Below are 16,888 nucleotides of genomic sequence, written 5' to 3'. Positions count from 1 at the left end.
TGATATTCATGACTATTAATATTACACGACTACTTTAAAGGGAGAATGCAGGACCAAATGGAGCGTGAAGCTGGCAGCCAGCTCAAGAGCTCCCCTACTATTGTAAATGACGTTCATTCAGTGGAGAATTACTAGATGTAATCAGACGAGGGGGGCTGGCAGAGGCAGAGTTTGGGGAGAGGGAGAGGGGGGAAAAAGTTTAGCGAGGAAGAAGCAGAACTTCAATTAACTCGAGCGGAGGAAGATGCGGAAAGTGGAGACTGCTGAGCTGGAGCAAGGAAGAGAGATGAAGCAATGCTTGAGGCGGAGGAGGAGAAGAAGAAGAAGAAGAAGAAGAAGAAGAAGAAGAAGAGGAGGAGAAAAGTATATTTCCTTTTCATTTTAATATATATTTAATTATACATTCCTAGTACGAGGAATTGATTGCCTTTGGTGCTTTTGTTCTTGCAGTTTGGTGTTGGGGTTTTTAAGCAAATAATGAAGAAAAAAGAGGCTTTTCTTGTTTTTTTTTTTTTTTGGTAATTTTTAAAGGAATGAAAGAAGAAATGTGCAGTCACTGTAACATACGTCTATTTACAGTGAAGATTAAGCCTTTTTGGTGCGTGTTACAGATCATATTTATTCGCAATAGCCAAATAAATACTTGAATCTGCATTGTTGGGCTCCACTTTTTTTTTTTTTTTGTCTGAATCATCTTTCTACTGCCTGATATGAAAAAAATAATATATACGTACATAGATCTCCCGATTTCCACCCAAATGTGAAATGCATGGAGTGAATTTTAAAGGATAGTAAATTTATAGTTTTGAGGCAAAGCCAGGGGCGATATAAAACCTTTTTGATGTTGCAGGAACCCGTTCAACTGGACTGTCTGCCATTTCTGTTAAAGTTCAACTTACGTTCCTTCCTAAATAGACTCACGCTTCCCAGAGCTGCCCCCCCTGCACGCACACGCACACGCACACACACACACTTTTGTTTTAAGAACAGATTCAGTTTAAGTGGCTGAGACGCCTCTACCACGGTGTTGTTAATTATACATCGGAAAGAAGAGAGAGAGAAATATTTTGAACATAAATCTAGAGGGTTTAAGGCCTTAAAAAATAAAAGGATAACAATTTTTTTTCCCTTTGGCGAGGCTACGCGTTACAAAATGCCCCGGAGCGCATCCCCAAGTTAGGATCCACCCTGCCTGCGGCCAAATCCCATCCAACCTCTCCCCCAACTCTTCTCTCCCATGGCAGTCTACAAACGTGGGTGTCCGTAAATCCACAGCGCCTTAAGACCCCTTATCAAAAGCAGGGTAGAAAAAAAGCCCTCATCCCTCGGCAGCAGGGACGGGAGATGTTTTGTCGCCTGCTGCTGCGGGCAGAGAGAGACAATGGCCGGGCTGTGCCGGGAGACGGGGAGGGAAAAGCAGCGAGGGCTCAGCGGGCTGGGGACACGCGGGGACACGCACAGACACACGGACACACAGACACACACACACGTGTGTGCTCATTCTCTGCTCCTTCTGCAAATGCTGTTTTTGCCGATGGTAATTAGCCTGACCGCAGCTTTTAGGAGTGAGACATTTCTCCCGGCGCGTCCCCTCCCCGCTTCCCTCCATCCCGTCCTTCCTCCGGCCGGGAGCAGCCGGAGCTGTACCTTCCCTCGGTCTCTTCCTGCGCTTTTCCCGGGAGTTTCCCCTCTGTAAGTGCCAAGGCGCTCCCGGAGGGGAGGTGCGCCGGGGCTGGGGACGGGGCGGCCCCGACGGCGCTTCCCGGGGGGCTCCGGCCGCTTCCCGATCCCAGCCCTGCCCGGCTCCTGCCCGACCGCTTCCCAGTACTCGTCCGCTGCCCGATCCCCGGCCCCTGCCCGGCACCCAGCCCCTCGCTCGGAATCGCTTCTCTCCTTGGTACCCAGCCCCTGCCCGCTCCTTGCTCGGTCCCCGGTGGCTGCCCGATCTCACCCCGGCTCCTGTCCGGTTCCCACCCGGCTCCTGTCCGGTCCCACCCGGCTCCTGTCCGGTCCCAGCCCCTTCCCTGTCTCCCGTCCCTGCTCAGTGCCCAGTCCTTTCCCGGCCTCTGTCCAGTCCCCTGTCCCTGCTCCGTCGCTGGTCCCTGCTCGATCCCCAGCCCCTTCCCAGACCCTGCCACGTCCCTGACCAGCCCCTGCTCGGTCCCCGGTCCCGGCTCAGAGCCCAGTCCATCCTGGCCCTTGTCCTGTCCCCCGTCCCTTCCCTGTGCCCGGTCCCCGGTCCCTGCCCGGCCGCCTCCCCTCGGAGCAGCTCCCGCGCTGGAGGTGGCGGATTGCGCCCTTCTGAAAAATCTCCCCCCATGATCGCCGTGCAAAACGCCTCCCACTCAATTAAAAAATAAAAACAATAGAAAAAAAATTAGAATATTGTTTTTGTGGAGGGCCATCCTCGCTCATCTTTTCAGGGTTTTTTTTTTTTTCCCCCCCCTCGTTTCTGAGAAAACCCCGCACGCCGGTTTAACTTACAAGGAACACACTCGCGGAGCCCGTTTAGGAAAGATCCAGCTCAGGAAACCGTGCAAAATTAGGAAAGGTTTCGCAGTGTTTGAGCTGTGATTTTTTTTCCTCCCTCCTTGGTTTTCTTTTTAACCTTGAAAATAAGATCTGGATAAAGCTCACAACTTTTCCTGTCCGCGGACTATGCGGAGCTGCCTCTGCATCGGTTCGGGCGTGTGAACTCACACACGCACAAGAATGTATGTGCCGCTTAATTAATGCCAGTATATGTACACATGCACATCTTATCTGTGGGTGTAGAGGTATTAAAAAGTCGCAAAAAACATATCCGATTGTGAAAACAAGAAAAAAAAATAGTAAAAAAATCCATATTCGGGTTGATCTGAGCTTGGAATTGCAAAATAAAAAATAAAAGAAAGAAATGCATCCAGTCCCTGAATATCGGATAGTGTGTCTTTTCTATTTTTTCTCTCTTTTAAAAATTTTTCTCAACATTTGTCCATACTTAATCGAATTATATATAATTGGAGATCTAAACAATCAAACTCTTGCCTTTAAGTTGCCTCATTCCAATCCTCAGATCATTTCTTTGATGTTTTAAATCGCATCAAACAGCTTTTCCATGAAAAAAAAAAATAAAAAGTTTAGGACTTGGCATGCTGAATACAAATATGCAAATAAATAAGCATTTAAGCATTTACTCTCTGTTTCCCATCTCTATATTCGTATGTGCTGCTGTATGCCTCTATTTCTGCCTGGATGTATATGTAGAGCTATATATGCATTATATAGCCATGCCTGTATCTATATGCTAGATGTATATTTAAATATACATATACTCTCTTACTCATATGCATATTATATACTCACCTCATAGATATCTTCATACTTGACATTTTCAACCAGTTTCCAGAGCATGATGGCAGGCTGTTCTCTAGGAGGTGAGTGCATTCATGTGAAGAGCAGATGTCTGGATTCTCAGTACTTCTCTGTCTGTAATGATCCATCTATAATTGGAAATGGGGGACAGACACCAAATCCGACGTTCCTCTTCCATCGCAACTTATATCTGTTGTCTGAAACAATAGGCTGCAGAAGCCTACCTCAATGGGATAGTAAAAAACATTATCTGTTACATAGTTACATATAGCTACGGACATATATGTGACTAGATATAGACATATACACACATATAGAGACTTATATGCAGGCATATAAAATATATACATACACAGAGCTGCACGATCACACATTTACACACACAGGCGCCCACACACACGTTTATCTCTGAACAGGCAACTTTTCTCCATGTATAGACACATTAGTTGCCACATTTAGATATGTAAATTATATATATTCTTCCACATGTGGGCACATGGAGACTGCATGTTACATATGCACATGTGCACGCTAACCTGGTTAGTTTATATAGGAGTGTATTTAAATACATGTATGTGAATCTAGTTATACATTTACACATATATATGTTGGTATAGAGGATTAAATACACACATTATGCAGTGCATATATCTGCTATTTTAGTAGATGGTTGGATGGATGCGTAGATAGATAGATTAAATTAAATTAATATTTTTTCAATCCTCCCTATGATAAAATAAAGGATAAGTTGCCTCTGCACTAAGTGATTCATCATTTACAATGAGATATGATGCTTTTCCCCACATACAATATGCTTTTATTTACATGTCCAGAAATTATCCTCTCATATGCAGTTAAACACCAAAACAGCGTCTCATCAAAGCACATTCAAGCAAATCTAAAAGGAGCAAATTCTGATAAATGATTTCCACTGGAAAGCCTTAGACTTCAGGCTTGGACTGCATATTTTATAACTTAGAAATACTTAATGTGGGGAAAAAATAAAGGGAAAAAAATAGGAGTTTTGCAAATCCTTCTGTGCACACATTTGAATAGCGTTTAGTACTTTCAGAAAACGATTAAAAATAGAGTTAGATTTGTGCATTTCCCGGGTAGCCCTCGGTTTGGAATGGGATAGGAGGAGTTAGACCAGTTTTAACCTTTATTTTTTTTCTCCCCCCGAGGCAAACCTTCCTTCGCATTGTCCGATTTTTTTAACACGTTGAGCGGCAAAGAGCCGACACAGGCAGCAGAGCCCATCTCTGCCTTTGAAAGGAAACAATCGAGCTTTGCAGTGGGCTGGTGCACCAGGAGGGGAAAAAAAATGGGGAAAAAAATGAGGGACAGAGGCAGAGAGACAGAGAGAAAGAAGGTGTTTCTAAATTCAAGGTCCTGTCCCTGGAAATTTCAAGCTCTACCTATAAGGTTCCTGCAAATCTTTGTTATTCTGCACGGGATCTTATGGGAAAGTGCACAGTGTCCTTTGTACTTTCAAAGGTCCTACAGGTAAAGATGCTTTTATATATATATATATATATAATCTCGGAAACGAGGAGAACTTCATCAGAAGACACATTTCCTGGTGTGTGGTTGGCTGGTGGGAAGGGTGGGCTTTGTTTTTCTGTTCGCTTTGGCCTCAAATTAAGGCAGAAAGTATAAATTCATCCTTTTCCCTGTCAGCCTCTACACCACCCTCCCCATTTCGCAGTGTGCATCTTCCCCTAAAGCCTCAACCCACAAAAGGCAAGAGGCAAATAGCAGCCAGATATTACAGCAGGAACTGGACAACGGTGTTGCTAGAAGTTATTAAAGCGGATAGGAGATTTTGTTCTCAGCACAGCCAGTGCTGCACTGAGGAGGAGCAGAAAAAGGGTACATCTTTGAGTGGGTTGGACTGATCATTTCAACTGAGGCAATAGGGTAAAAAATGCTGAAAAAGGAGAAAGGATGTGAGCTGTTTGCATGGGGATGTGCGGAGATACCCGTGCAGCCACCCTCACGCACCTATAGATCTGAATGACCCTCTTAGAAAAATACCAAGCTCATAAAGGGACAGTTTGCCATCACTTTTGTGGAAGTCTTTGAGTCATGAAGGCTGGCACAGGGCAGAGTGAATGAGCTTCGTGACGGCTAATGCTCCACAATTCTGTGACACCCTGAATTAAATACGTTCTGCGAGCTGGGGGAGGGGAGAGGAGGGGAGTGAAAAAAAGAAGACTCTAAAACAGACTTGACGTCCACTGTCTCCTTGCTAACATATTGGTGTAAACAGTAAATTCTGACTTTTAAACCCCACTGCTGTTACATTTGTCTTACATTTGCAAAACGTGACAAACGAACAGGCGCTTATTTGGAAAAGTAAGGTCCTTCACATTTTATTTTTGCGCTCGTTTTGCACCCCCACCCCCGCAGCTGCCTCCAGTTTAATTCAGCAATCCCACGCAGCAGCACTTGCACCGATTTGTGCCTCAAACGTGCAATGCGTCCAAAAGGCGACACACATACCCCAAACTGACCACTACAGCCCATACTTTCAAAAGTAAAAAAAACACAAAGGGGAAAAACCAGAAAACCAGTCCTTTCCCGGCAGTGTGTGTTGGGCTTTCCCACTCTTTTCCAAGGAAAACACCGGCTTTTTGTTTTTTTCAGCAGTGAGCCGGCCGCTGCAGCCTCAGCCTGGCAGGTACGACGGCAAAGGAATATGTTATATATATATATATTTAATTATTTTTCTGTTTTTTTGTTGGGGATGTCTTTCTCAGTGGCCGTGCCCAGGGCGGAGGAAGCCCCGCTGCCCCGGCCGGTGCCCGCGGAGCTCGGAGCGCGTTGAGCGGGGCAGCGGCGCCCTCTGATGGGGACTCGCTCCCCGCAGCGGCACCGGCTCGGATCGGAGCTCAAGGATCGTCCCGATCCACCCTCCTGCCGCACCTCCCGCTGTCCCAGGCTGCTCCAAGCCCCGTCCAGCCTGGCCTTGAGCACTTGCAGAGATCCAGGGCCAGCCACAGCTTCTCTGGGCAACCTGTGCCAGGGCCTCACCACCCTCATAGCGAACAATTCCTTCCCAATATCCATTCTGATTCTTCTCTCTCTCTTTTTAAAGCCATTCTCTCTTGTCCTGTCCCTCCAGTCCCTTGTCCTGAGTCTTTCTCCAGCTCTCCTGGGGCTCCTTTAGGCACTGGAAGGGGCTCTAAGGTCTCCCTGGACCTTCTCATCTCTCAGCCTGTCTGCTCCAGTGCTCAGAGCATCTCTGTGTTCCACTCTGTACTTGCTCCAAGAGATCCAGGTCCATATTTGGGAATTACAAACACCCAAATATTTTCTCTGCTCAAAATGATGCTGATATAATCTTTCTTCCTTAAGGGTAAAGTTGCAGGTTCTTATTTACATCAATTTTTGATTAACAGGCCATTCGGTGTTTCAACCTCTACCTTAAAACCAGAATAAATCTTCTGTAGCCCATGTCCAATACCATAAATATTATTCACTATAGAATAGTGAATATTAGTAGAATAATAGTGACTAATAGTAGAATACAGTGAGGCTGAATATCCTAATTATCACAATGAAATATCTGTTAATAGCCCGGCGAGGGAGAGAACCCACAGTAGTAGGATGTCTACTTTGTTGAGAACTCGAAAAAAATTAATTTTAATTCAATAAATTATGCCACCTTTACCTCATATACTTTTCTCAGAATTATTTTTCGTGGTTTTTTTAAATTTTTTTTTTAATTTTGCCTGCCCCTAATTAAGGCCCTGTTTCAGAAATGGGCTTTAAATCCTGCTCTGCCTTTTAAATCTGGCATGGATCTCTATAAATAATACTATCTCCCTCAGTATCCAACTCCCAGCAAATCCGTATTGTTGGCTGGAGTTTAAAAGGAATCCGTTTATCCCAGCGCCCTCTGCTGCTCGCTGAGCTCATAGAAGGGCAGATTTTTGTGTTCTGGTAAAGTCCAAGCTTTTTGAACGTGTTTGGTACCTTTTCCTCCAAACCACCTCTTTTTTCTCCTGATATTTTTCTTCTGTATGTTCTCACGTGTATTTAAGAAATCAATATTTTTATTAAAAAGCTTATTTTTAATTGTACAGCTTTTAATTTGCACTGCAGGTGTCATGAAATTTACTGCCAGCCTACTAATGGATTTACAAAATCATTGCTTTGGTGAGCACTTTATACCTTTTCTTTGTGAATAATACCAAGACTCTTCTCTTAAAAATCCAGCTGTCCATAATGTTTGCTGTTAAATCTCTGTTTCCTACTACATCTCCAGACATAACCAGGGTTTTTCACAGAATTATGCCATTGTAGGATGATAGAATAATTTGGATTGGAGAGGGACTTTAAAGGGCATCTAGTCCAACCCCCTGTCTTGAGCAGGGACATCTTCAACTATGTCAGGTTGCTCCAAGCCCTGTCCAACCTGGCCTTGAACATTTCCAGGAATAAGGCATCAATCATCTCTCTGGACAACCTGTAACAGTGTTTCACCATCCTAATTGAAAAATTCCTTCATTTTATCTAGTCCAAATCTGTCTTTTTTCAGTTTAAACCCCTTGCTCTGTCATTACAGGCCCTGCTAAAAATTCTGTTCCCATTACTTTACATTTTCCTGAACCCACCAGCGCTTTCTTCAGGGAAAGGCATCACCAAACCCAGCAGCAAGAAGAATACCTAGAGCAGCTTTTAACAAGGCAGGAAAGCTCAGCCACATATGTTGAACCCTTATGCACAGGTCCAAACTGTTTGCCACATTAACACCCCCAGGTCCCTCAGTCATTCCTCACAGGACAGGTTCTCTACATCCTTCACCAGCTTCATTTCCCTACTCTGGAGCCATTCCAGCACCGTTTTTAGTGAGGGGCCCAAAACCGAAGTCACTGATTTTGTCTAATTGTGATAAAAAATTAACTCAAATGTCACTCACTTTTCTCTGGTACCCATTTAGTAACCAATTTTGGATGTCAGGAACCCCAAATGGTGAACCCTTACATTGGTGGGTCAGGTCCAATTTCTCCCAGACCAAACCTCACACAGCCCGTGGGTTCTTTGGAAAATGAAGCCCCTCCAAAAGTTTGCATTACTATATTGAGGAGAATTCTTGCATCCAAGATTAATTTTGTTTGCAAACCATGTGTTTTATCCCTCTGCACTGCCTGGGGTTTTTTCCCCACAAGAAATCCAGGTACACGATGCCAACAAGGACCCCAGCTTTGAGGCAATGTGGGGTGGGATGCAGCTTTGGCATCCCCTTTTCAGAACTGTCCTGCAGACCCCAAACCCTCTGGAGCTGAAACAGCAATCGGATCTCCCAAGTTAAGAATGAAGAATGTTTCAGGACTCTTTTTCTCATTCCAGTGTCCTTTAATCCTTATTTTGATCTGATGTGGGTGCTCAACTCAGGCTGAGTGAACTTCAGAAGTGCTTGGCTCCCTAAGACAGGGAGCTCAAAGCCTCACTCAGGTTGTACCAGCTGAGCTTGGTTTGCCTGTGTTACTGCCTTGTGTTTCCTTGTCTCAGGACCAAAACCTCTTTGAATACTGAGTGCCAACTTCCCAGCATTCCATGATTGACAGGAAAAGCAGGAGTTAGGTGATAGAGCATTAAACTGAAGACTTTATGGGTGATTTATCCCTTGGAACACAAAGGGGAGGCTGAGAACTCTCAAGAGCTGCTCTCACTGCTGCATGGTTATCCTTTGTCTCCACATCCACCTTTTGAAAGTGAATTAATCCTTTCTAAACCTTCTTCCTCTTAGAAGACAAACAAAACACACTGAAAAGTTGCTGAACTTGTTTCCTTGAAAATTTGAAATCAGTCATATCAGGTTATCTTTCATTTTTCCCAGCTGGGATATGGACCATTACTGAAATTAGCTTCTGTACCTGGATAAAACATATCCTTTTTATTTCTCTATTTTTCCCATTCCCAAACAACCTCCCTATACCTAAATTAAGTCACAAAATCAAGAATGGGCAGACTGCACCCATTAAAGGGAGGCCTTAGTTTTAGGGAATATTTAAAATTTCAGGAAGTTAGGAGATTCCATTTTTATTAGTTTAATTTAGTTCAGCTGTATTTATGTGGCTAAAAAGTGTTTGTATATGATTCAGCCAAAAAAACAATATTTAAATTATATTTATGTGAGGGAATACACTTTTTCCATTTTAGGATGTAAGCAATAGAGTAAATGATATATTTAAATTTCAAGACAGGAAAGAGTTAATTAGTTTTAAGGGGGGAGGAGAAAAATTAAGACCTGGCCCATTATCTGTTTTGAGAATATAACTTTTTTCCTCAAGTATCACTCCCAGCCCCCTTGCTTTTTAATTTCTCCACTCTCTTAACTTGCTTTCTTGAAGTAGGCACTCAGAAAATATGACCACAGGCAATGCTTTAGGGAGAGAAAAAATTCTGGGCACATGAAAGAAGACATAGCAAAGTCAGCAAACTGCATCTATAGGGGAAATGCATTTCAGGCGCCTAAAATTGCTCATAATGTATCTGGAGTTACACCATTCCCTGGATTCTCCCTTCAGTTTGTTCAAATACTGCACTGTGTCTTTCAGGGACTTTAGCCCAAGTATTAGAAGGGGTTTAGGTCCCTTCCCTTCCCTTCCCTTCCCTTCCCTTCCCTTCCCTTCCCTTCCCTTCCCTTCCCTTCCCTTCCCTTCCCTTCCCTTCCTTCCTTCCCTTCCCTTCCCTTCCTTCCCTTCCTTCCCTTCCCTTCCCTTCCCTTCCCTTCCCTTCCCTTCCCTTCCCTTCCCTTCCCTTCCCTTCCAATATCTGACAAGGAACATTTCTGATTACTCAATTTTCCTATTCCTCAGAAGTTCACAGGATCCTGGCATGGTTTTGGCTCATATCAGAAATTTCAGGCAGCTTCCAGGCACGTTTGAGGGGCAGAAAAGACCAGGCACTATTCCCAGGAGTCTGAATCAATATGATCACTTTGATTTAGAGTCCATTCAGTCACTTAAACTTTATTAATATGGATACAAACTACTCTGTGCTAGTTAAGTCACGGCAAATAATTCAGAACCTAAAAAATTAGGCACAAACTTGTTTGATTTAGGTTAACTGCATCCTCACCGCTTTCCATGAAATATTCATTCCAGTTATAGAACATGATATTAATATTAATATAAAAATGCAATTTAGAGTTGTATTCCTAAGGTAATTGTATATCATTGCTTTCATATTATAAATGCAGAAGCACAATAAAAGTCAATGTTTCCTGCCTAACAGGCATAAGAATGAGCAAGTGTAAATGAATAATTTTTAACAGTTCTGAAATTAAACATTTTGTTCTCTGCTATCAAAATGAGAAATTTGAAAATTCAAATTTTACCCTTTCTCCCTCTCTGAGTTTTGAAATTAACATCTAATGATTTGATTTGGCTACCAGAAGAGTACAATGCAAAAAATATGAACATCTGCGCGTCGATAAACAGATTAGTTTATGGCATTTCAGAATACTTTCCTAAAGATGTAATGACAATGCTCCTTAAAAAAATGGCTCTCAGAATTGCTGTTCCATTTTGACAACATTGGTCTTTGTTATTAAGGTTCATCATGGTCAATTTTTTCACTGAAAAGGTAAGAACTAATTTTTTGGGGGTCTACTTTTTTTACAGGGGCTTTATCCTGAGTTTTCTCTTATGCTGGAATCACAAGACCAGTGTCAGAGTTCCCTGGATGACCAACCTGGTTTCAGTCTTTGCTTTTTTTAATAAAACCTCTCTTGTAACGAGTGCTGATTATGAGTCAATGATGAATCTGTAAAACTTCAGTGAAAACACAAACCAGAAATACACTTAAAAGCATATGGGGTACAAATGAAGGGACCTTAATCAGTGTAGTTGAGAGGGGAACTGGAATTTAGGAGAATGCTTCCCTTTCCCAGCCCTACTTGGATTGATCCTGTGTGCATGACCTTGTCCACACCAATTTCTTTACTGAAACTCCATTTCGACTTACCTTGTTTGTTGTTAATCATCATTTATAGAATGATAGAATCCCAGAATAGTTTGGGTTGGGAGGGACTCTAAAAACCATCTCATTCCAACCCCCTGCCATGGGCAGGAGCACCTTCCACCACTGCAGTTTGCTCCAAGCCCTGTCCAACATGGCCTTGAACACAATTAATCAAAACCAACCTGATCACATCCCAGAGGCAGGGACATCGGAAAGATGCCTGGCTGACAAAAAATAAAAGGGATCAATGTTGCAGCGCCAAGAACAACATCAAGTGAAAATTCCTTATAATGTTGTTGCAACGTAGGACATTCCTCTGACTGCCTTGGAGGACTCAAGACCCTGGCAGGGGTCTCAGAGACCTTGGCACAGAGTCAGAAACACCTGTGCCTTTGATTTTAGCCCATGGAAAAAGTTACCAACTTTGTGTGAAGATTTACAAGCCACAAGAGTTTGAGTAGAATAATAGTTAATTTGTCACAGGGTAAAAATGTAGAATTTTGGGGATTTGGGTAGAATGGGGGTTCAAGAGGCAAGATGGAGGAATCTGGGTGTGTCCTGTTCTTCTTGTTCTTCTTGCCCTCCGTCTTCTGCTGTGATGGTGGCACTTCTGGATTGGTTTAGAATAGAGACAGACTGTCTAACACAGGTGATAGGTATTGGAAAATTATTGTAAATAATGTACATGTAGTTTTTAGTATAAAAAGCTAACACTGCCCCAAGGGGGCAGTTTGTGCTTTTTATACTAAAAACCAGACAGATCTCAGCAGGTCAGAAAAAGAATGTTATAGATAAGAGAAAATAAACAACCTTGAAAACCAGAACCAACAACTCTTCTTCTTCAGTCACAGGGCTGGAAAAAAGAGACTTTCTAATACCTCAGGAGCCATTCCAACCACAGAAAACTGGAGATGATGTCAGCATTCCTTATGCCATGTAGGATCTCTTGCGCAAAAAAGGGTGCTGCTGTTTGATTGGCTTCTCTCATTCTTTAGGGGATTCCATTTGTGTATCCTCTGAATGTGGAATTAGTCTAAAGTAGAGCAGCAAATCTATTTTGTGCAAGTCATGAAAATAGCCACAAGATAGACCAGGAACGTGGGAGGATCACAGATCTGAGGAAACAAAAGCTGCAATTGCTCAGTTAATGTAACTCACGCAGAACACGGGCCAGAAAATCTGCATGGAACAACTGTTGGATGAACCACAGTATTCCTGCAGAAGCACTAATAATAACACTGTCTTGGTTTTTTTTTTTAAGCCATGAACATAAAATCTTTGCCTAATTTAATAAATTATATATTTCTTAATCACTACATCCGATAAAAATATAAATCTGTTTTCCATTCAGGGTTTTATTGAAACTGAATCCTTGAACAGTAAAATCTTTTGATAGGGTGTATCTGTTAACTCTTGCATTTAGTTCCCTGTATCACCTTGCTGTTAAGATGAATAAATTAAGCTTGTTTTGCCTTTCATTATATGATAGATTCTCTTATACTTCACAGGATCACAGAATGGTTGAAGTTGGAAGGGACCTCTGGAGGTCATCCCCCCTGGTGGGATCCCTCATGGTTCATCCCCCCTGCTCAAGCAGGGCCACCCTGGTGTTCAGGACTATGTCTAGATGACTTCTAATAGCTCCAGGGAGGGAAGTCCACAACCTTCCTGGGCAACCTGTGCCAGTGCTGGGCCACCTTCACAATAAAAATATGTTTCCTCTGTTTAGAGGAACTTTCTTTGTATCAGTGGATGCTCTTGACCTCTGGTCCTTTCACTGGACACCACTGAGAGGAGCCTGGCCCTGCTCTCTTTGCATTCTCCCTTCAGGGATTTAGGGATGGATAAAATCCCCCTTGAGCCTTCTCTTCTCAAGGCTAATCTGTTGCAGCTTTCTCAGCCTTTCCCCATGAGAGATGCTCCAGAATCTGAGTCACCTCAGGGGTCCTTTGTTGGACTCTCTGTCCATGTCCCTCTGGCACTGAAAAGCCTTGAACTGGACACCAGTGCTGGGCAGAGGGGAATGATCCCCTTCCAGCTGCTTCCAGCACCTCTAGTGCAGCCCAGAACAGACACCCCTTTTCCACCTGGGTGTGAAGGACACATTGCTGGCTCACACCCAGCTGGGTGTCCACCAGGAGCCCAGGTATTTTCTGTAAAGATTCAGGAAATGCTTTGGTGACACCAGGGATGCCACATCACTTTTTTCAGCTCACCAACAGCTTTATGAAAGGGATGTGTCAGAAATGGGCTTCATATTCCATGTGCTGTTGCTTCATACCTGTGACAGATGCAGCACAACCTTTATGAATAAATTCATTATATCCTTTTGTTTAGTCAAGCACAAGACACTTGGCCTTCTGCCCTAAAGTTCAAACTCATGCTTGGTGGATCATCCCCTACAACCAAAAACTCCCTTTCAGAGCTGCTGCTTTCCAGAGCAGACTCCACAATTTCATAGGGGAAAATATACGTATTTTTTTTTCTAAGATGTAGAAATTCCATTTTCATCTTTTAATAAGTTGATTATTCTAATCCAGTTTGTTGAATAATCCAGATCATGGTGCATTTTTCCCCTGAATCAGTTTTTCTGCAATCTCTCAGTCAATTTACAAACATTATCATCAATGATTTTATTTATTCTTATCAATAAGCATATAAACTATTGTCAGGGCAGGAACTGAAACCTGAAACTCTTTTAGGAATTTACATGTTTAATCATTATTCTATCTTTTTCATCCATTTCTGGATCAAATAGATAGATTTATATGCATTTATGGCACTTAGCATTTTGATGGATTGTTACATTTGTAGTCAACATCCTTGTGGTTGCAAGTTAAATGTGCTCTAGAACTTGATCAAATTTGTCATCTCATTAAAAGGAAGAAAATCAAGTTTATTTGACAGCATTTATTTTCTCTAAACCAATATTGATTAGTGTTAATTACATTATCATCCTTTAATTTTTTTTATTAATTGAGTCCTCAGTCAGATAATTCATTAGTGGGAACAGAACTGACGCCAGACTATTAAGTATCTAATTATGTGGATTTTACTGTTCATATTTTGAAAAGTTTAGCCACAAATTAGCTACTATATTTCATGAAGTTATAAAAAAAGAAATATTTCTCTTCCAGACAGCTGATAATTTCTTTGAAAGCTCCCCAAGTTGTCATATTGTAAGATATTGTGCAACCACAGATGAAATTATTCCCTTTTTTCATCCATACCATTTGTTTTCTTCTTTCAAGGCATCAGTTAATAATTGTTGTGAGAGATTACAGGGCCTGCTGCTCTGGTTTGATCATTGCACTAGACTGATCCCTCCTATTAAAATCTCCCCTCTCCCTTTTTTCTCATTCTTGAAAATTTCACAAACCTGGAAATAGTGGCTTTCCATGATTTCAGATGGAATATGGGAAAAAAAGTCCATGTATTAGATGTAAGAAAATCAAAAATCCCCTAAAAAAGCCCAAAACATTTCCACTCCTTGTGCCACCTTGCCCCCTCAGCATGGGGATGAAATCAGAACAATTTCTTCTAATATCTGACAGATTCTCTGCAGAGCAGAAACTGGAATGGAGGGAACAGTATCCTTGTGTGGATAACACACACCTCTAAATATGTACAGAAAATACACATTGAAATCAGACCAGTAATTATATATGGGCTTGTGTGCATTCCCCCCAGGAGCAGGCTGAGTTCAGCTGTGTAGTGGGCACACACTGTGGTTGTAGGACAGGTTTTTGGTGGGACAGGAGATGTTTGGGAGCAGCCACCTGGATGTCAGGGGCTAGAGAGAATCCAGCTGTGTTGTCATTGATATCTTTGAGAATGAGAATTTTGGGGAGTTATGAAAGAATAATAAAACAGCAAATAGCTTGAGCATTGCTCTGCCATCTCTACTAATCTCCCATACTCTCCCAATGTTAGAAGAGCTCCTGGAAAATTTTGGCTTGGATTCACTAGCAATCTCCCAAGCATAAGGAAAAAGGGATAGCACATATCAGAAACCTTTCATCTTGTGAAGTCTGGATGCAGCCACCTCTTTTGAAGGGGAGAAGCCATGTTGTAATGCTTTTGTGAGGAATACAAGAGGTCCCATAGAATAAGTGGAAAAAAATATTGCTAATAAACAGAGCTGTCTGGAATTAATCCTGGCCCTATTGAAGTCCATGGGGATTTTGTTATTGACTCAAGAAAGGCTGAACAGGGTCATTAAGATAGCCCCAAGGTACTTGAGTACCAGAAATCAAGGATGTAGTGTGATATTGGAAAATAAAAGGAATTATCACTCTTTAGGGCTATTGTGTAACCAGGTGAAAGGAGGAAACTAGGAGGTTCTCTTTGAATGGATATTTAGAGGACGTTGTTCCCCATGGTAAATAATAGACACGCCTTATCTAATCATTAAATATTATTCAGTGGATTAGACTTTTGTTTGTCATCCTAAGAATTATTAGAGTACCACTGATATTAGAAGAAAGATTTAGCATTTTGGGATATAAACAGACTGCCAATAATAATAATAATAATAATAATAATAATAATAATATTAATAATAATAATAATAATAATAATAATAATAATAATTTTTTAACATAGATCATCTTCATTGACACACATTATTATAATTTGAATAATATAGCTGTTTATTTTGTCTACAAGGTGTGACTTTTACTTTGCTCTGGGGGTCATTCAGCAGCTACAGTTGATGCAGCCTTTCAGTTGGAGGCTGGGAATGTTCACTTCACTGAGGTTTCCTCTGATCTTGACAAGACTCCCTGAAATATGGGGCTGACAGATATGACACAGGAGCTGCAGGAGAGCCACATCATAATTCTGTAACATTTGTTTCAACATTATGAAATGAAAAATGTACCTTACTCTAAAAGGTAAAGTCAATTTGCGGTTGACTTCTGGCTTTGGCTTCATCTTTGGCTTTCTCCCCACATGGTCCTTGTTGATAGTTGCTGTGGCACGTTTGTCTGATCTGAATTACGTGCAGATATTTTAAGGAATGTTTTTAATGCCCTTCCTGAGGGCAGACTGTCTTTACTGCACTTTGCACAAAATTCAAGATGACCTGTGTGTCAGAAGTGACTGATAGGAACGTTTTATGTAGTGAAACATAATCAGCTACTCAAAAGAAGCAGCTAAGAGGCAAGGAGCTGCTTATAAAAGCTGAGGTTACAGACTCCTGAGAAATTCTACCCAGAAGTTGCTAACAGCAGCTGAGACTGAAAAGTCAAAATCCATCTTCTATCATAATTGAATGAGTAATGAATGAGATGCAGTTTAAGTTTTGGCAGGCAGTTAACAAAAATACCAGCAACTACACAGACCTGAACTGTACTAATAAATAAAGACTGAAATATATTCGCTGTCCCAAATATTGCTTTTGCTGATTGAAATAGCTGGAATAGCACATAGATCATACTCCTGCCTGTGTGTCTTGCAGAACACATCATGTGTCAGGGAATTTACCACATCCTTACATCCTTGGTTATGTGGTGGAAACACCTTTACAGCAGTCTAAGGATCGATTCCCTGTCTG

General features: G+C 42.0%; 1 protein-coding gene across 12 annotated transcripts in view; it reads right to left on the bottom strand.

The window, feature by feature from the left end:
- The window catches only part of TFAP2B (transcription factor AP-2 beta), a 34,326-nt gene extending 29,852 nt beyond the window's left edge, over positions 1 to 4,474 (bottom strand). For 3 of the 12 annotated variants that reach the window (XM_030944632.1, XM_030944634.1, XM_030944633.1), the window contains exon 1: positions 231 to 2,001. In XM_030944632.1, coding sequence (XP_030800492.1) covers positions 231 to 380 — 150 coding nt within the window. In that variant the 5' untranslated portion in view covers positions 381 to 2,001. Of the gene's footprint in view, positions 1 to 230; positions 2,002 to 3,345; positions 4,238 to 4,420 lie in introns of those variants that run through there. The other 9 variants (XM_030944637.1, XM_030944635.1, XM_030944636.1 and 6 more) reach the window with 9 other exon arrangements.
- Between the last annotated feature and the right edge of the window lie 12,414 nt (positions 4,475 to 16,888).

This window comes from Camarhynchus parvulus, chromosome 3, assembly GCF_901933205.1.
Source record: "Camarhynchus parvulus chromosome 3, STF_HiC, whole genome shotgun sequence".
NCBI classification, from domain to species: Eukaryota; Metazoa; Chordata; class Aves; order Passeriformes; family Thraupidae; genus Camarhynchus; species Camarhynchus parvulus.
The sequence above is the reverse complement of the archived record's forward strand: the minus strand, read 5'-3'. Positions and strand labels throughout refer to the sequence as shown.